This window comes from Chaetodon auriga, chromosome 14 (assembly GCF_051107435.1).
Source record: "Chaetodon auriga isolate fChaAug3 chromosome 14, fChaAug3.hap1, whole genome shotgun sequence".
Taxonomy (NCBI): Eukaryota; Metazoa; Chordata; class Actinopteri; order Chaetodontiformes; family Chaetodontidae; genus Chaetodon; species Chaetodon auriga.
In genome coordinates, this window is record NC_135087.1 from 22,944,655 (window position 1) to 22,965,786 (window position 21,132).

The window sequence follows — 21,132 nt, forward strand, 5'->3', positions numbered from 1 at the left end:
AAAGCGCTGTGGTACATGCAGTCCTTTTCCAGTGATTTTTTACGAGTTGACAGTCTGATGCCCCCTATAGGGAGGAAAGTGAAACTACAATAAAGACAATAGAAAATGAACTCCAGGGTCTGTTTCACTAAATCACAATAACATTTGTAAAAACGCAATACTAAAAATCCATCTTTGGAACACGCTGCTTCTTATGTTTAGATAAGGTGGTAATTTAAAAAGAAAATTTCTGTTATTTATTTTTAAACAGCAGTTTCTAAAATTAAATGTCGGAAAGATGAAATTTGCTAATGTTACGATGTTGTCTGTCATGCTGCCACACTGGTAAATCGTTATGGGAACTTATATTCTAAGCAATTAAGTGCTGTCGTATATACTAATTTATCTTAAAATGTGGATAGCTGACCCCAAAAAACATGTTTCATTTCTTCAGAAAGACTGAAAGAAACCTGTCAGATGACAACAGGACTTTGGCCGTCCACACAGAGGAAATTCTGCATGCCTGTTCAAAATCCAATATTTTTGCACTATTTTTGCATGTATTTTACCAGGAAGGACAGGAAGACATGTTTTACATTTCAATAAGTTCACAGAGGAGAGAGAGCTACTTGGTTAGCATGATCAGTGAGAGCTAGCATGGCTGAACGGATGAAAAACAAGTGCCACCTACAGAGCCAACAGGGGAAAGAGTGGAGTCTGATTGACAGGTGATCAGTGGGACATGCAGAGCAGAACAGACGCCTCTCATGAGCTCTCACCATTAAAAACTGAAACAAAAAAGAGGAATCTTCAGTACTATCACTTTCAACCTTTACTCACGGCTGTCTCTGATTCATGTCCATCAGAAATAATTATCTCGGCCTCCCAAACTCATTTCACACAAACCTCTTGGATCTTTCTTCAAAAATCAAACCTGCAGCCAGAAACCCGGTTGTGATATTTGACAGTGAACTTTCTTTTGAAGAACAAATTACAGGTATTGTTAAATCATATTTCTGTCAATTAAGAAGCATCACAGAGATCAGCGGCCTGATCTCGAGGAGGTCCTCCATGCCTTTATTTAGTCTCACTTAGAATATTGTAATTCATCGTATTCCAGGGCACAGCCTCAGTTCCTCAGCCAGGGTTCTGTTGGCTGTTCCTGAGTCCCGACTAAGGACCAAAGGTGAGCAAGCTTTTGCCGTGAACGCCCCTCAGCCCTGGTACAAGCTGAGCCCGAGGATCTGAGGCTTGCACAATCAGTGACACCTTTCAAAAAGTGCTGTACAAATAAAGTTTTTTCTAATTTATTATTATTATTATTATTATTCTATTGGGAATGCCTTTGCCTACCTGGCAGCCCACACTCTCCATGCTGCTAATAGCTTCTGGCTGTAATTCTACTAATGCTTTCAAATGAATCAGAGACCACCAAGATAAACACCTCCTTTTCACCAGAGCTCTCCATTTCCCTTGATTTTTCGTACATCTAAGAAAAACACACATGACATACATTCAAAGCCCTGTGCCAATTTCGCAAGAAAAAGGCCAAAACAATTCCACAAATAAATGCCTGAACTCTGGAGGGACCATGAAGAAACTCTCTAACTGGGTTTAACAGGAGGTTTGTTAAACCTGATCGTCCCTGTGGGGAATTCAAATGAGCTAGTCCTTGGGGGGAAAGCTTTAAATAACTGGAAAGCATCTAAAATCAAATTTCGCTCACTTAGATGCCATTTTCATCAAAGAAAAGCTGATTTTCCAAAGCTATTAAAAGCCAAACAGCAAAGTAGACGGCGTGTCTCAGTAGCTGCTAAACCAAGTGCTTCTCAAAGTGGGGTCCAGGGACCTCTGAGGTTCAATAAATACAATGTGAATCATATGTCAGTAACTCTGATCGCATGTGGCTACACTTAGGGTGGTGTTGTATCAAAAATGTCAAAGCAATCTGCTAATTCCACCACAGTGGTAACACACACACACACACACACAGACATGCACAGAACAACAACAAAAAGGATGCATCTCAAAGAAAGAAGCATATTCTTATTAGAACCAAAACTGACTTATAGAATGCCGTCAATATTATCCACATGTTATATAACCAGTCTTGATCAAACCCGGCTCGGTTTGAGAAGCAGAGAGCACAAAAAGTCTCTGCTGTTTGAAATGAAGAACTGAGAGTAAACAATAGATTCACAAATGGCTGCCTGCCAGCCTCTGTTAGTACGTGTGAATCTGTGTGTGTGAATGATGTATGACAAAATTAGGAGGGGATTTTACTGAGAAGCCTCTGCTTTTACGCTCAACAGTTAAAGGAGATTTCAGAAAGTTATGGACAGACATAGAAAGAGAGACGCTGTCTGAAAAATAAACCACAGCAATCTGCCATCAATTCTGCTTTGATAATGCCCCCCCCCTCCCGTGTCTTCATCATCTCCACCCTGTCTTCATCCTCATTCACACACACACACAACACACACACACACACACACACACACTCTTTCACCAATCTCATCCCTGACGCCAGGACATCAATTTTCGCAAGTCGCCGAAAATTACTATGCATGAATGCAAAAAAGGCTGATCAGGAGTAATTAACACAGCTTCATATGCAAATTGTATTAATGCAGAACTACAAAGTCATTATGCAAATGAGGGTTTCATCGAGCCTCTTGACAAATACTCCCAGCTCCAGCCATCTAGCAGCCGGGATGGATGACAAGTCTGCTCGCTCAGTTTAGACTGGAGGGATGCCTGTGTGTTTTAGTCTAGTTAGCGGATTAGCACTGGTTAGCGCTGTTGGCTAGCTGTGTGTGTGTGTGTGTCTGTGTGTGCGTGTGTGTGCATGCATACATGAGCTAGTCTGTGTGTGTAAACTGTGTGATTAGGGAAGTGGCTAATGGCTGCGCGGCAGAGTAATGAACCTGAGATCCAGGGGATGTAGGGATGGAGGAGAGGGGAGGGGAAGCTGATATGAATATGCATGATGCTCACTGGCTTTGATGATTAAAGAAAATTTTAATATTTAAATGAGTGCATGCAAAGTGATTAACGTGGCAGAGGGGGCGACGAGGCAAAAATCGCAAAAAGGGATTTTGAAAATGCTAAGAAGCACATGAGATGCCCATTTGCCTTTTTATGCTCTATTAATGGCAAAAAGTCTCTCTCTCTCTCTCTCTCTCTCTCTCTCTCTCTCTCTCTCTCTCTCTCTCCTGATGTCTCTCTAGGTCTCTCTACCCTGCTCTTTCTGTGTCTTTTCCAGCCATCATGTCTCAGTTGTTTTGCTCTCGGTGTCTGGTTTGTGTCCTGGATGCTGGATTTACAGACCGTCAGTTAGAAGAGGTGCATGGAGGGAGCAGAGGAAGGAGAATGTGCGCTGTGCACGCACACACACACATTCATTCAGATACACACACACAGCAGGTCTGAGTTTCAGAAGCGATGATGAGGCGCAGTGAAACCAGCGCTGGGCAGGAACTTGTTATAGTTAGGATGGGAGGGTTAATAAGGTTTTGTGTTCAGCGGTCAGACTGGTCGGGGAGCTAGCTGGCTTGAAACGGGTGTCGAAGTTGTAGGGAAGCAGCAAGCCTCCACCAAAAGAGACGGACGAGCTCTTCTCAAATTTTATAATATTAGCTAGACAGGCGCAGCAGTCCAGGAATCTTCCCTGAATAAAACACTTAACACAAAATTAAAATTAGAACCATTTGAATAAAAATCAGACACTATCTGTTGGCACAAAGACACAAGGTTACATATCTGATGTTAGCTTTCAGCACTTGATCGTTTTCAACACTCAGAGCTTCTAAGTTTGGAGTTACATTCAGCCACACAGACAAGACAGAACATGGTGTGGCAGTTTAGGAGCTGTTGGAAAGAACATTTGAAGGAACACATCATGTAACAAGTCTTGTAATTTGTGCTTTTGAGCAATTAGTAAAATAAGGTAATTACATCTTCATTGAGTAATACGTAATAAGTAACTAATTACATTTTCCAAGTAATTTGTTCAACACTGATCAAGACAAAAACAGCAGTTGTAGTTTCCTCACTGCTTAATGTGTTTGTCTGTGTCTGTCCATATCCTTTCAAGCCTATTAAAAATGCATCAAGACTGTAACTGTGCGTGCGCGCGCGCACACACACACACACACACACACACACACACACACACACACACACACACACACACAAACACCCCAGCCGAAACCAGGCAAAAGCACACAGGATACAGAGGGCAAGAGAGGTAGAAAGAGACAGAGGGAGTGAGCGAGCAGCGATACAAACCAGAGTAATTACCACTTCAAAAAGGCCGGCGCTCCATCCGAGAGGCCTCCCAGCTTTATTGAAACAACGCAAAAAAAACAAGAGCAGCAGGCGCTGTAATGCCTCTAAAGTGCAGCCTGTTATATCAAACACACACACACACATACACACACTCACAGACACTGTACCATAGCTCTTTGTTAAGTCTTTGTGCAGTTTCATTTGGAAGATAAATAAGCATATGGTAAATATTTTAGGGACGCACCACTGTGCTCAGTCATTATTTATTGAAGATGTGTGTGTGTGTGCGTGTGTGTGTGTGTGTGTCCATGTGCATAATGTTTACATAAGATTCAAACATGCACTAATGAAAATGTTTTGTTTTTTTGCAATATGTGTGTTTTTTCTCATATGGAATGTCCTGTTGGAAATCATGTATTAATTATTCCCTGTTTTGTCTGATAATCAACTTAAAGTGCAGCAACCCATCGTGTGTGTGTGTGTGTGTGTGTGTGTGTGTGAGAGAGAGAGAGAAAGAGAGCGAGAGACAGAGAGAATGAACTGAAACAGAAAACAAAAGTCAGCTGGGAAAAAAAACAACAAAAAAGTGGGTGTGAAAGCAGAGGTAGAGCGAGACAGCTGGCACACACACACACACACACACACACACACACATATGCACACACGCACGCACACACATGCACGCACGCACACACACGCACTTGTCTTGTCAAATGGCTCTGTCAGATTAAAAAGGTGTCATCATATTTGAGTTTGTTAAAACTACATGCGCCTTTATTCATGTGTGTGCGTGTGTGTGTGTGTGTGTGTGTGCGCGTGCGCCCGTTCCTCTCCACTCCAATTGGACTTAGTTAAATGTGTGAATTAAACCCTAGCTGACAAGGCTTTAAGGGCTGCACAGCACCGTGTCAGGTGGTGTTCACTGCTCACTGATATGCGTACTCTATGTGGATGTGTGTGTGTGTGTGTGTGTGTGTGTGTGTGTGTGTGTGTGTGTCTGAAAGTAAAAATGACATGTTTCCTTCTCTTTTCTCTAATCCAAACTGTCAGGATTCCACCTCCGTGTAGTTTAGAGCTTACCTGACTGACAGCCACCTGGAAGACTGCAGGGTGTGTGAACAAAGGTTGCCTGTTCAAATCCCCAGACACAAAGACAAGGTGCACTTTAGCAAGGGGAGCTTGACCCTGCAAACTAGCAGAGACCTGTGGCTGCACTGGTTCGATTGAGTATGTTGACAGTGATAACTACATTTCTATGGAACATTCTTTCTATACTGACTAGAATACACTCAGTATCTCACTAGATAGCAGTCTATATGTGCATTATGTTCAATGCAACATTAGCCTCTGCTCAGGAGGGGAAGTGGAGGAAGAAGAGGACGACAGCTGACTGTTGTTGGAAAAAATATCAAAAATATCTGATAAAATAGCCAAAAATCAAAAAGGTCTAAATGGTGGCAAACAATTCCAGCGTTATTTGAGAAGAAGAACATGCTGCCGCAGGTCCGGGCTAAATAAACATGAATCATTAAAGCATTAAAATATGTGCTCGTGTAAAATTTGACACCCTGACAGCGTTTTCATAAATGCCACCATGTGATGTTTCTATTTTCCCTAAAGCAAACAGTGTTTCCTAATTGTGTCATCGTGCACAGAAAGTTTAGTCATAATGTGTCAGGCACATGCAATGATTTTTTTTTTTTTTTTTATCAGCTGCAATCAGGCACATGAAGAACACAATGTTTTCGGTTCTCTTACGGCTGCACTTTCACTATATTTCTATACCTAATATTAAAAAATGATTTTGATGTTTGAAGGATTTGTACTGATTTTCTCTAAATCAAAATGGCTCCTTCCATACAGCATCTCATGTGTGAATATGTGTGTGTTCCATTTCACATGGAGAACAAATGGAAGTGCATAAGCTCGAGAATAAAGGAGTAGTTTGACCTGCTGGGAGCCAATTACGAAGCGTCGTCATCAGTCGTGTTCTGAGCTGGCATTCAAACTCCCTGATCATTTTTCCCCTCGCTCTCTCTCCCTGCTCTCTCGCTTCCTCCCGTATGTCTCTCGCCCCTTTTTTCCCTTTCAGCAGGTAATGAAAGTGTAAAAAGCCTACTGGAGGAAAAGCTCAGTATGAGTCGCAAACAGAAAACTCCACCTATCATATTTCAGCTCCCTGGTGATTATGAGCAGGGCTGAGTGTGTTCTCTCCAAATTAAACTCCGGCTCGATTAATAAACCCCTCTGTCCTCCCCTCGTGTTAATAAGGTGCTAGTTGGACATATTTCATGTGGAAATTGTGAAATACCGAGGGTAATTTTGAAACATAAAATGTTATTGCAGCAATATAGTTTACAGTTGCCGCAGTGCACGTCCAATTGAGCCGCTAATATGTTTTTGCTTTTAATGTGAAAATTATTGCGCATTCTGTTATGAAGAAATATTGTGCAATTACAATTTCAAGCTTTCCAACACTGCACATGTGGAGTTGATTTCACAGGAGGACTAGAGTTAGATATATTGCAAGCATTTAAACGCAGGGGGAAAAAAATATACTCATGCAAATACATATGGATAACCTAATGCCTAGCTAATAATGTGACCAACACCAATCAATTTGAGCACATGCTTGACTGCAGCTCCGCAGCTCTGGGATTGTATCAGAGCGATTTGCAGCCTCCTACTGCTCAGATTGTTATGTTTTTTTATTATTACTAAAGCTTTACTTAACCAGGTAAGTCCCACTGAGATCACAAAATTGCTACTCAAGGAAGCCCTGGCCAAGATAGCAGCATCACAGTGTTTCAAACCACATATATGCGAACACTGAAAGCACAAAACAAAACATACAGCATCAACTCACGGTGTCATATATTCCTAAAACAGACAGGAGGAAGAGGATCGCGCTTAGGAAGAAATTACAAATTCCAACTGAATTTGCCACCAAACCCATCACTATAACCTAAATGCTCTAATTGGGATCAGGCTATCTAGCGGCTGATCTGTCTTCAAATGGTTCAAGGCTGCAGAGAACAAATTCTCCTATTCCGTGCGAACCTTAGAGATGGACAGTAAGACGGCATCATTAGAGTGCATGCAATAGTTAGAAATAAATGTGTTCCAGTGAGAGAGGCTACGAAAGGCCACTGAATGTGCAATGGTGAGTGAGAGCCTTGCAGCCTGTGACAGACCTCAGAGCGCTGTGGTACATCGTATGCAGCTGCTGCCAACACTGGGCAGAGGTGTGCATGATATTATGTAATGTACTAAATGTAAAGCCGTAGCACAGTCACAGACCTAAGCGCCGTGCCTTAAGAGGTTCAGGTGGCTGTGCCGTGCGCCTGCCTAGCACAGCTGTAACAGCCTGGTAAAATATTGATGAAGTTCAGGCCCAAACACAGTGTTTTACAGTGCAGGTCAGACCGCAGACTGAGCTCTGTCCTGCTTCAACACACTAAGAGTCAGGAGTGTTACCTATGAGTGCATTTCCTCGTGTGGCTCTGGACCACTTTCCTCTAACTTTTGATCTGGTGCTGCTGATGAATTTAGGTTCTGTTTCTGTCCAAGTGTCAGGTGGATTTTACACAAAGTTTCAAAATCTTGCTGCCAAGAGAAAAAAACAACCCAAATAATGGAAATAAATCAGCTTCAACAGTTACTTAAAGACCCTTAAAGCAGATAAAAGTCTCGATCGGGGTGTGGATCAATCAGATTCAGCTGTAATGCTGAAGACATGCATTTAAAGACAAAACACAGATTGGATTATGTGTATCTTGTGTGTTACTGACTATATCAACAGCTTGAACCTGGAAATAGGTTTTGGTCGACATGTAAAAGTACTCAAAGCCAGGTTTGTTTTTTTGTCAAAGGTAAGTGGTGTCACATCATTTACCACATAAATTCTTTATCATCAGTGTGTTCATTCCTCTTTCAATTGGCAAAAAAAAACACTCCTTTCACTTAATTGCAATATTGTGTCTGCCAATTTTCCACATTCACCAAAATACTCTGACTGGGTGCAGTCGAGGCTCACTCAGAAAGCTGTTGTTAGAATTCAGCACGCTGTAATTCTCACATACACACTGGATACCTGCGCGTCAAAACATTCCACCTTTGGCTACGTACTCTGTAGACATTGTATCTGCACTGAAAACTCACCAAAACTCGCACTCCTTTGTATGCTTTTGATTTATTTCATTTTGTCTTTCACTTTCCTGACTGTCTTTTAAAATACTACTAGTTCATTAGGGCTGGGTCAGGGTATGTTTGTCTTTGAGTCCTTCACAGTCATCCAGGTATAGCAGGATATCTACAAGTACTGCGTCAAAGGCGACTGGACCTGCTGTTTTATGACATCTGAATTTTGTATTTTCACTCCTTGTGAAAAGTACCTTGACTTGACTTAATGTTTGCCATACAAATCAACTTGGCTTCCCTTTGGAAAAGCTTATTAGTTTCGATGTTTGTCTGTATAATTTGACAACATCTCACGTCTTCTGACACTCCATGATACATGCAAGTATGAGTCTTCTAAAAAGGAACACAAGGCTGGGCAAAAATCCCAGGTTAACTTGGCAGTAAAGAGTTAAAGTTACCTTGAATCTATGAGTGATGACCATCAGGATTTGCTATCAAAACAGCCTTAACGGCTACAATACTGAGCCAACCCAAACAGCTCTCATCTGTGACACATTACATGTCGAAGGAGAGAAATGTCCTTTTTCTACATGCTTTCATCTTTGAGAAGTTCTTATTTAGCTGTGGACTTGTGGGTAATTGTAGCACCTGCTGGTTGTTGGTGAATACCTGCCATCCAGAGATCTGCCTCAGCTGAGAGGAGTTGCTGTCGGAGACTGGAAAATTCTCCTCTTCCCTTCTGGCTTTCTTTGAGCGTCTTTACTGGTTTGAGAGATAACTGCTGGCCGCTGCTCTCCTGCCACACTGCTTCTTTACCTCTCTGAATGGGAGAGAAACTAGCCTCTTTACAACCCCTCTGTCTCTGCTTTTTTCCTCCTCCTTCTCCTCTCATCATGTTTTTTTTTTCTCTGTTGCTTATTTGAATTTTAATGAGCTTTTCACCTTTTAAGCAGATGGCTTAGACTGGATTTCTCCATGAAAGTCAGGGTGAGTCTCTCTGTCACGTTTTGCACAATTTGTTTCAACTAGCCGAGTCCTTGAGGGTGTTTAGGGCTTTGAGTGGGTAATGTGCCTGTCTCACCCCTCTTTCTCTTCACTCCCTCTCTCTGTTGTCCTCTGCCTCTAATGAAATGAACATCTCTCTCTCTCTCTCTGGCTGGAGAGGATGGGCTCAGTCTCAACAGGACAACCTCCACAAAGGCTGGAAAATGACATTTATGTTTGTGTATGTGCTGTTGCATTTTTGCTCAAAAGAAGTCAAATGTATTTGTGGTGATGAAGAAGCTGCAGGTTTGGCAGTGTCTTTCCATCTGTCCTTCTGCAGAATAGTTCAAAATGCTGGGAAATATGCTTATGTTCTTCATTCAGGATGTGAAACGGTGGCTCTCTCCTAAAGTAAGCCTGCCTATACACCCATGAATGTAAAAAAAATGCTTTTAGGGGGATTTTAGGGGGACATGCCAGAATTATGTCTCAGCAAACAACATATGTGACGTCTAATCGTCACAAAGAGGTTGCCAGGTTTGGCACTATCCTGCCTGTACTACTGGAAACACTGCACAAAAGTACAGGAAGTGGAAGTCAGCAATACAGTTCTGTAATACAATGCAAAAAAATACAACAAAAGAATAAAAGAAGTGGTCTTTCCACACAAGTATCACATAAGTCATAGGAAATATGGCTGCTGCCAGTAAAAATTGACGTAAAGACACCTTTAAGGTCAGATTTGAAGTGTTGAGATGCACTGCTGTGCTTGGAGTCACGCTCGCTGCTTCTGCCTTTTAATGCCAAACTAGTCTGCCTACGTTCTCATACTTATCGTACAGACATGAGGCTGGTATCAACTGTCCCTAACTCTTGAAAGAAGACAAATAAGCATATTTCCCAAAATGTTGAACTAGTTCTTTAAGGTGTGTGTTCATCGTGCCTACCTGCCGTTGTGTTTTCCTGCTTGGGGAAAAATCCTTTGTTGGGCATCCTCTCTCCCGTCTCCCCTCCTCCCACCTCCTCCTCCTCTGGTGTCACCTGGATGCCGATCTCTACGGGCTCCACCACCTTCCTCAGCTCCCCCCGCTGCGCGTGGTGATGAAGGTTCTGCAGAGTCGGACTCCCTCCGCCTCCTCCCCGGTCGGTCATCTTGTCGTAACAGCCATTGGCCAGCAGCGGCGTTTGGCACTGCTTCTTCTTGTGCTCAATGAAGAGGAGGATGTCGCCCAACGGGAGGGTCATCTGACACTGGCCGCAGGTCAGCAGGTCGTGGTCAGCGTGCAGGCCGGGTGGCAGGGCATGAGCCAGACTAGGGTCCAACGGGTGGGGAGGTAGGCCGAGCGGGTGGGAGGGCAGGCTGAGCGGGAGCGGGGGTATGGAGTCGGAGAGCAGGCGGCCATCTGGATGCTCAACCTCCGCTGTCCAAGAAGAAAACCAGAGGAGACATGTCAGATGATTTAACACCGTGACACCTGAACAGTGTATGTCATCATGTTGCTTCCTAAGCTACGTGAAGCAGGACCTACCACTATAATCAGCACACAAAAAAGTATTCTAGCTACCAGAAACTTCTAACTAAAGGCCTCAGTGCGCTTCAAAGCGCTTGATTGGTTGTCTAAAAGAACTTGACATCTTTCCAATTTTCCAAAACACACAATTTGACTTTTACAGCATTGGCCAGGTGTGCTGAGGTGAGAAAGTTAAAAAGGTTTGAACTTTTCCTTTCTTTCCTCTTCCATTTTTAATACAACTACTTCCAATACCTTTTTTGTGTACAATCGAATGTAACACCAAGAATGCTCTCGTCCAAATGTGCAGCGTATCCCCATTAGTAGGATTCATTACATCTCTTTTCTGCCTAACCTTCAAGTGTGGCCAATTAGAACAGATATAAATGCTTTGTACCATCCAGTCCATCTGAAGTGCACTGAGACTTTTATTCAGTCATCGTTAAGTTGGACAGCATCTGTCACGACAGCATCAAACGCACACATGCCAACATTTGATAAATCTGCATTTCAATGTTGACATAATATAGAATTGGAAATTTAAAGGTAGAGTAAAAGAGGAAAAACTAAAGGAAACAGGAAGTGAAGCTATCAATGTCAGTGGTTCCCATCTATTTTAAACAGAGTAATGTGTACTTGAATCCCCCTTCACGTGTTGAGAATTACTCCTGGTTGTGACCAAAGAAACTGCTTTATTTGAATAACAGTTAGTGTCCTGAAGAGGCAAGTCTGAAAAAATATGAATCCCCTCAAATTTATCTTGCAACCCCTTTTGGGTGTCCTGACCAAACATTTGGGAGCCACTGATCTATGTGTTCTGTTCTATTTTTGTACAGTGGTCCATGGTAGACCTTTAGCAAAAACAAGTGCATGTTGCAAGATACAGACACCATGCTATACAAGCCAGTATTTAAGCCAGTATTTTGAATAATGCTGAACTGCTGCTGCTGTGATAGTTATTACGCCTTCCTTCCTGTGCAGCACAGAATGTTTGCTGGGAAAGAAAAGTCAGACAACAGATGTGTGCTACAATAACAAATGTAAATGTTTTATAAGAGAGGGATTGTTTTAGATTGTCGCTTCAAGGAACCAACGTGAAGGAGTGAGGAGGTCTGGAAGAGGATGGAGGAAAGAAGTGACCCCAGAGGTAAACAGAAAAAAGAGAGAAACCATCGTCATTATCTCTCCGACTCTCTCTCTAATACAAGATGATAGACGAGCAGCAGGTTGGCCATTTGTTTCAGCCTCCACATTAGAAATGCAAACAGATTCGGGATGTCAAATGCAGATGAAGGCCCCATATGGAGCAGCCCACCTCATGACATACCTGCTTTTGGTGGATCTTTAAAAACACCACTTTTCACACTGGAAACAGTACAGCCTTTCTGTGCGTTCCAGATACACTGAATCATGAATGTTAGTGGTTCCTGGCCTTTTTTTGGCTTGTGAGCCCTGAAAATAAATTCTGCTTTTGGGCTCAAATAACATGGATGAGCTTCAGTTTAGAAATAAGACGTGTAAAAAATGCGTAACATCATTTTATTATTTATTTTATTTTATTTTATTATTTATTATTTTGCATCAGAAATGTTTTCTTTCTTATTCCTCTAATCATATATATACATATATATATATACAGACAGATTCATGAACATAAAGTGTCACCACTGTGTTAACAATCTACAACTTTATACATATTAAATGAAATCATATCAGTTAACTGGTAATAAGGTTATTGAAGAAAGTTTCATATAAATAAAGTTTCATATAAAATAAACGTAACCATTTCTCGCACACACCTTCGTCCCTCTCATCGTCGTCATCACAAATAAATTGCAAAGAATATTAGAGGAGGTTTTCATTTTGGTTGAAGCTTTCTTTTCCATTCTTATCATTATTTATTTTGTTGCCACAGCGACACAGGATGCATGTATGTGCGTGAGGTGCACAGTGTCAGCCCACATCGCCACTCGCCAACTGCTCCCTCTGCACGTCTGAGTGTCCTGCATGTTTCTGCTGCATGTTTCATGCATTGTATCATGTTTGCATGTGCATGTATAAATATATATATGTGTGTGTGTGTATGTATTTGTGTGTGTGTGTGTGTGTGTGTGTGTGTGTGTATGTGTGTGTGTATGTGTGTGTGTGTGTTGGTGGTGGTTGGGGGTGTGGCCTGCAGGCTGCAGCCATCTGTCCTGTGCTATTGAAATGAACAGCCATGTACAGTAGAGTGTATTTCCCCAGTAATAAACATTAGAGAGAATAATGCCAGTGAGCTGACCTGGAACAAACACACTCCACAGCAAAACTGACCCCTGAACAGTTCACTTCAGAGCGGAATGATTTTTGTAATATGATTTAAAAAAAAAAAATGACAGCCAAACCTCAAACACTCAGCTGACTTCCTGAGTGAGTGAAGACACGTTGATCAAATACAAAAGGAGCTGATTCTTTTGAAACCACAGAAATATGATTCAATTAATTTTGAAAAATATGTCCATGATGAAATATACTATAAATATCTATACGTTCCCACAAGCCAAAGCATGTCAGGAGATACTCAAAGACTGCGTTAAAAAACAAGCGTGCGTTTGGTTGTGGTTTCTTCACCCATAATTACTGCTTGCCGATGAAGTCGACAGTGCGTATGCAAATGACAAACGCAGAGGTACAAGCGTCACTTTTGCCTGATTTACCTAATAAGGCTCGGGTGAGTCAGGCAAGAGCGCTAATAGGATTTCAGGTAACCGGGGCTGAAGAAGAAAAAAAAAATCAAAAGAAATGGAACGTCTAAAAATGAAGGACTCAAAAATAACACAGCACTCTTGATAAAACATCTACAGTATCTGCAGTAAGGGGAGTGCAACAGGTAATTTGAGAGGTGAAATATCGCGTTTGGCTCCTGTCGAGGCCAAAAAAGCGTTGCTTTCCATTCCCATCATCAGGGAGAAGTTTTCTCTGAGCAGGCTGCCGTCTCTGGGGTTTGGCTTCCTCTATTTACCGCCTATCACTGGAAATGTGCTGTTAATCCATCTAGACCCTTCACACTCTCCACACCACCGTCAGATAATATTCACAACAGAATGGAATAGCATATTAGCGGCAAGCTGTTTCTCAAATATTTCTTTTCCCTTCTCTTCAATAGTTTCTTTAATGATTTTACTTTTTATACTAGCATCATAACTTTCCCAATTTTGAATGATGAAAGGCTGTAAATTGCTCCCAGAATGAGAAAGGTTGTGCCATGTGTGTGTGTGTGTGTGTGTGTGTGTGTGTGTGTGTGTGTAGATAGAGTCTGGCCTGGAATAAAAGACTCGATCAGAACGATAAAAACTAGAGTTAACTGGAACGTTTTTACTGTTTCCTCTACCGCACACAGATACACATGCAAGGTCTAGAATCAAGATGAAATGTTTGTGGGTGACTACACACACGCAGACAGATTCGAAGTATCACACAATCTCGACATGCACAACACACACACACACACACACATACACCTGTAACATCACAGTTATTCATCACCCACTAAGCTATAGCCACACCTCAGCATTTCTCCAAACCCAAAGAAACTGACGGTTACTACGTTCAGCACACACACACACACACACACACACACACACACACACACACACTGACAGTGCACCTGCGGCTGGGTCACTAAAGCTCGTCTGTCTCACCACCTAAAGTTTCGAGGTGATAATGACTCTTTCATTGGCAAATACAACTTTTATTTCAAGATTTTGAATGCTGTATCACAGTTATTTCCTGGTTTCCAATTAGCTCCTGAAATCATATGAATGTTATTAAAAAAAAAGAGCAGATTACAGATCAGTGGCAAGGGTGAAACCGCACACACACTACTGCAAAGTGAAAGCTCAAAACAGTACAACAGTGTACACACCAGATGTATCCTAACTGATGGGGATATTAGAAGCACGACAGAAAAACTCTGATTGATCAAACCTATCTGCCTCCACAAAATGACAAAGTCGACATTTGGCTTCAGAATTCTTTCAATAATGTCTAAACAGGAAGTGGCTTTTCATCCAAAGCCAGTTTTGAACATCTTCTCAGTTAAGCGTGAGAAATGAAAACAGCTCTTGTCGTTGTACTGAGCAGTGTTTGTGGTGTATTTTGGAGCCATTCATTTTGTGTTGGAAAGTTTTGGACGTTCATTCTAAACAGTCAGAACGGGACAGTTTTGGAGCTGCTTGTCACTCAATGTATGTACCAGTGTTCCCTTTATTAAGAGTTAAATGCAACCTAACCACCTTGACCGTAAGATTTTAAATGCGCGACTTTCAGACTTTTGGAGATGAGTACATGGGGGCACTGTGCCTGCGTAGGTGTTTAAGGTGCACATGGAGTCTTTTTTGCTCGTCGTCTCTTTGCTTTCCTCTTATTTCCTGTCACCTCTCGACCGTCAACATTCAAAATAAAGGAAATAAATGCCTGAAAAAACACCTCAGCAAAGTACATTTTACAGCAGAAATGACTCTGCTGTTACAGTAACTCTGAACAGAGCATTTCTGGTGGTCTGTAAATTTTAAACATGCTTTCATTCTCGAACAGATATTGAGGAAATTGCTTGAGAATAAATGTTCCAGCATTATGAATCGCAGCCTATTTTCAGATTTGACCTGATTTCAAATGAAAACCTGTTTACCTCAAAGCTAATTCAAGTTCATGACGAGGTAAATCCCCCATTCTGGTTGAAGTCAGGATTACCGTGTCAAGCCAATCAGACATGGATCAGAGGCAAATGTGCAAATAATTCTAAACATTTGTTTCACACTGATTGTGGTATTAGCTGGATTCACACATGATGATACAGGGAGAGGCAGAGAGTTCAGACGAGTGGAGGAAGGAATGTGTGAGTGAGCACAGAGCCACCTGCCCGGGAGGGGCTGTGATGGGAAAGAAGCGCTCCTAAGAAATACAGCACATAAAGCTCCAAAGCACAGAGCAACTGTGAAGTGCTTCATCCCCAAATAACAAACCTACCAATCCTCCTGGAATGAAATTAGTGATTTTTATCAACCATTTCTCAATTTTAAGTGTATTTTTTAATTGTATAAAACATTTTATGATTTGGCTTAATAAATAATCATTGGCAAATGGATGATTATAGATGAATTTATCTTGAGATTATTTGCAGAGTTCGCTCCCATCGCTCTTTATCAAAGACTATATTGTCAGTTTACAAAAGTAAAAAGAAAAAAGTAAAAGAAGGAAATAATAGATCTCTTCAATATTCTATATTATTTCATAAACACCAAACAACTCAGACCAAAAACAAAGCAAAAAAATTACAAAATGATATAAATTAAATTAGATTAAAGGAAGAAATGTTATCTAATCATTTATGGCTAGAACTGCTCCAGCTGCTTTACTGTATCAGTACACTACAGTGTACACACACACAAATACACACACACACACACACACACACACACACACTCTCTCTCTCTCTCTCTCACACTGAATGCAATAGATGTCAGTCAGCCACTGTCATGAATTTATAGTACACAGTGTAAATAAAAAGTCAGACAGACAGTGAAGTACAGAGTGTGCAGGTGTTGACAATCGAGAGGTGAATGTGGTCTTTCAGTGCTGATGTCATCTGATTAACACACACACACACAAATGCACTCACACACACACACACACACACATGCACAAACGCACACACACACGACGTGTTCGCACTCTGCTACCCCTCTCATTGGCAGAGCCAGCGGAGCACTGACAGCCTGAGAGCTCCCCCTAGCAGAAAGAGAGAGAGAGACATAGAGACAGACAGACAGACAGACAGAGAGAGAGAGAGAGAGAGAGAGAGACATAGGGAAATACAGAAAGAGAGAGAGGGGGAGATGTGTGGTGTTGAAGGACAAGTGACGACAGACAGACAGCTCACCAAGCCTCAGCTGAGCAAACCAACAATCTGGTATGCAAGCTATGGCAGGATGTGTGTGTGTGCGTGTGTGTGTGTGTGTGTGTGTGTGTGTGTGTGTGTGTGTGTAACGTAGTATCATGAGAGTGTGTACAGCCTGCTGATGAACAAAATGAGTTTAGGCATGCTCTTTGAGAACTGGAAGCCCTCGTCCTGGTGCATTCATGGACACAAACATATAAACACACTCACACTCTAAGAAGTCGCACCTTTTATGTTACATTCATATGAATGTGTTTTTCTCTGTGTGTTCTGCTCAATACCAGAAATAACCAAAAGTGGCATTTAAGTGATCCTTTTACCCAAATTACCCCCAAAAAATATTTTCTCAGTTTTCTTTATTGTGGTGAATAAAATTTCATCTGTGGTGCCCACAGCATTAAAGCATAGCATTTAATAAACGCTATGACAGAGAGTGTGCAGGTCACTCTGAGTGATACTCAGACCTCTCTGTCCACAGCCCTGACAGGGAATATTTGTTTGGTCTCAATGAAAACTCTCCACAATGAGAAAACGTGTTTTGCTCATTTGAGCAAAACGGGCCCTTTAAAGCTTTACCACTGCACTATGGAGCACATTTGTTTGAAATAATGAATGACATGACTATTAGGAATATCATTATGTATTCATTACAATCAGCTGTGACACTTAATGAGACACATTGAAGAACTGCATTTTCATTTATGGCATTTTAAAAACACCTCATCTGCAGAATGCTTCGCTGCATATAAAAGACGGAGTTACCAGGTTCTCTCTCTGTCTCTCTCTCTCTCTCTCTCTGTCTAACAAAGACTTAGCCCCAGCAGGGTGCACGGCTATTTGACAAGCCAAAGGGAAACATGCATCTCAAGTGGGCGACTGCAATTTACACGCAGCCCTCTCTCTCTTTCCCTCTCTCCTCGTGTGTGTGCGTATGTGTGTGTGTGTGTGTGTGTGTGTGTGTGTGTGTGTGTGTGTTTGCGGCTACAATGAGAGCTGTCGTCCTGTTTGCATCTCTTCACACTAAATCAGCCTCTCGGAGGAAAGCTGGGGTTATTTGCAGTGAATGAGAAGCAGAAGGCACATCTGCACCTTCGGGTGTAAACTATCTCGTCGTGGTGAAGCCAAAACACACACCGAATCTGCCTGACAAACAAACAAAAAAAAATAAAAAGATTTCCACCAATTAATCTTTCCCACATGTCTGTGAGGGAGAAAATTCACCAAATTCTCGTGAAGATTTCCCACTCAGGACGGATTGTTTCTTTTTATCACTGCAGGAAATGAGTGTGAATTAGGTTAGATGTAAAGCGTGCAGTGCTGGATTTGGCTTAATGCTGGAGAGGACAAGAAACTACATTTAACTGAATGTCCATGGAGTGCATTGAATAGTTGATTCCTGGTCAAAATTGTGATCCCTTATTGGTTCCTCTTTTTAAATCTGTTCACGCAAAAAAAAAAAGATGACAACAAAGAGAAGCAGGTCAATTAGAGAAGAATTTTAAGCTCTGAGACAACTGATTGTGAAAAATGGGGCTTCAAGAATCAGGAAGTTGTCCCTAATATTTTCGGCACTGAGTGCAAGAATGTTGCTTTGCGACAGTGATTGAGGCCTTGCCAAAGTGCATTTTAAAAATCAGCGATTTAACCTCCAGAAAATCTCTCTCACCTTTCCCAACGTTTCCTCTCGCTCAGGAAAAGACACCAAAAGACAAAAGAGCTGAAGCAATCCTACTCTTCCTCTGAAATCTAGAATTCATGCATAGTCTCATCATGTCATTTCATCGCAGTGAAATCCAAATTAAAAATGCTCCGATTAAAACACAGGTCAGACAGATTTTACGACCTGACAGCTCGAGGAGAATTATGTAGATTTGGGGGGGGGGGGGGATTCACATGTACACATTTGCATATCGGTGTGTTCATGTCCATGCAAGCCTACATACATATATAAGTGTCTGTGTGTGTATGTGTGTGTGTGTGTGTCTGCACATGTATGTGTATGTGTGTACTCAAGCATACTAAATCGGCCAGCATCTCTTACACATAAATTATGGAATGTACAGCACTGTGCTGCAGTCTGAATGGTGATAAATCAGACAGACAGACAGGTCAGACCTGCTCTGTGGTCACAACTCCCAAACTGCATTTTACACTTCACACACACTCATGTATACACACACAGTGAGCTGGAAGCAGCTTTGTTTCGATGCAACCAGGAAGCTCATTTATTAGCCTCCATCTTCGTGCTCTCTTGTCTTTCCACGTGTCCTGACTGTCTGTCTGTCTGTCTTACTGTCTGTTTATCTGTTTGAATATATACTGAGCTCTTTGCTGCAAAAGCTGATACCACAGCAAAATATGCAGCGCGCACAATGTGACCCATTTCTAAAGGTAACCAGGTATACACTGCAGGCTTGCGTACGAGTTGCCACACTCAAGTTGTAGGTCTGTTAAGCAATCAAACCTCTACTTGTCAGAGAATCTGACATCTAAGCAACATGCAGTGTCTTTAGGTGTGTGTGTGTGTGTGTGTGTGTGTGTGTGTGTGTGTGTGTGTGTGTGGCTGTGTGGGTTGACGGTGCAACGCAAAGCCAGGCCTCACAGCAGAGGAGGAACCTAGAAACAGCCAGGCAGTGTGGCCCATATCCTGGGCACGGACGCTCAGCATGCAGGCATGCTGTAAGTACTGTTAATATGGCTGTTATATTATACATACCAAGCCACTGAAGTGCACACTGATACACTCAAGTGTGTGTGATCTGATCTGGCAGGCTTCACACAAGACAAGTCTCAGCAAAATAACCTCAAGCCAGAGAAAGGAGAGTAGTAATATTCACCAATGGAACGCCTCCACCTCCATCATGGTTAGCACTTCATCTACACTTCCTCCTTTATAATTAATACAAATCTACAAATTCCTAACAGTGTCACGAGTCTCACTCACTGATATTTTGTGCTTTCAAATAGTTAAAAGTCCTGCATGAGGACTTCTGTGAGCCTGCACGCTGCAGCCACAGCAGCTGAAAGACTGATCTGAAGCCAGAAAAAATCATTTCACTGCTGAGAAGTTTAGCGGCACAAGTGTGAAATAAGAAGGCAGAGGGACGCGCTGCTTAGTCTGACATTATGTCCCAAAAGTTCCTTTACGCTCCCCAAAATAAATCTCTTCTCTCAAACTTTTTTCTTTTCCACCAATAAACGCCTTTAAAATCGTATTAATCTTTCGCATCAATATAACTTCTTAGTTTTAACCTACGTTGGCCTTAAATGCCGTCACTTATTGTACTGTGCATTAAAGTGCCGTGAGGGAAACCCTGGATTTTTTTTCGCTGCCAGGGCGCGCAGGGTATTAAATAATCCAAATCTAGCATTAATATTACAACCCGGGAAGAGCAGCTTTGAATCCATGCAGCAGAAAACACCGTGAACGGGACTCACTAATTAAAGTGAATAGAGGGAGGCAGCACTGTGTCTTTTAAAGATCCAATAACCTGCAGAAAAAGACAATGAAGTCTGCTGCTCAACCTGAGGCGCTGCGTGCGTTCGTTAAAGTGCCGACAGATCAGCATGTTTGATTTCTTTTCTCACCATTTTTCTTCACGGCTGCTGGGACGATGAGCAAGTTTAATAGTTGTCTGTTGCGTTCAAATAAAGTGTCGGCCTTTTTGTTTCAGTCAAAGATGAAAATAAATCGTTGGAATTAAATAGACAACTCGAATTCACAAGTGACTTCTTTTTTGTCTAATATAAATATAACAGAACCGCTATTTTAATATGTTCACCGGGAAAGAACGATGCCAGCTCATGAAAGTGATTTAAATCGATTAAAACACTAATAATGCTTTTGTCGTTAATTGAAAATTAAGTGTAATATTCTCTCTACTGACAGCGCTGCTTTTAATTTAATTAGGCTACAAGAAAAAGCTGAATAATAAAGAAGTCATGTCTCAGTAAAGTACCAGGACGCATCTCCGACTTCTCCGCGAGCTGCTTTCACAGGCAAAGTGAAAGACGCAGACAGACTTTTCTCTCTCTGTGCTCGATGTGTAAATTTGCTCTCATCATAGCGGGCTATTTGTGGACCGTAATAATCACATAAGTAAATTAGGGCCTTTATCTAATTTTGTCAGTAAATCCGGAGAGGAAAAACTGGCCTTCAGGAGGTACTTTGAGAAACTTTCTGCTCCAAGTCTGAAAATGCTCATTTTTACGCATCCAGGGAAAAAAAAAAAATCCACTCAACTTCTCAGACTGACAACGGAGAGAAAAAAGAGAGACTAATCCTCTCCT

At 41.8% G+C, this 21,132-nt stretch overlaps 1 protein-coding gene across 1 annotated transcript in view; it reads right to left on the reverse strand.

Annotated features, from left to right (window-relative positions):
• bcl11ba (BCL11 transcription factor B a) overlaps positions 1–21,132 on the reverse strand; it is a 49,178-nt gene that overhangs the window by 27,087 nt on the left and 959 nt on the right. Inside the window, exon 2 of the mRNA XM_076748314.1 lies at positions 10,341–10,814. Coding sequence (XP_076604429.1) covers positions 10,341–10,814 — 474 coding nt within the window. The remainder of the gene's footprint in view (positions 1–10,340; positions 10,815–21,132) is intronic.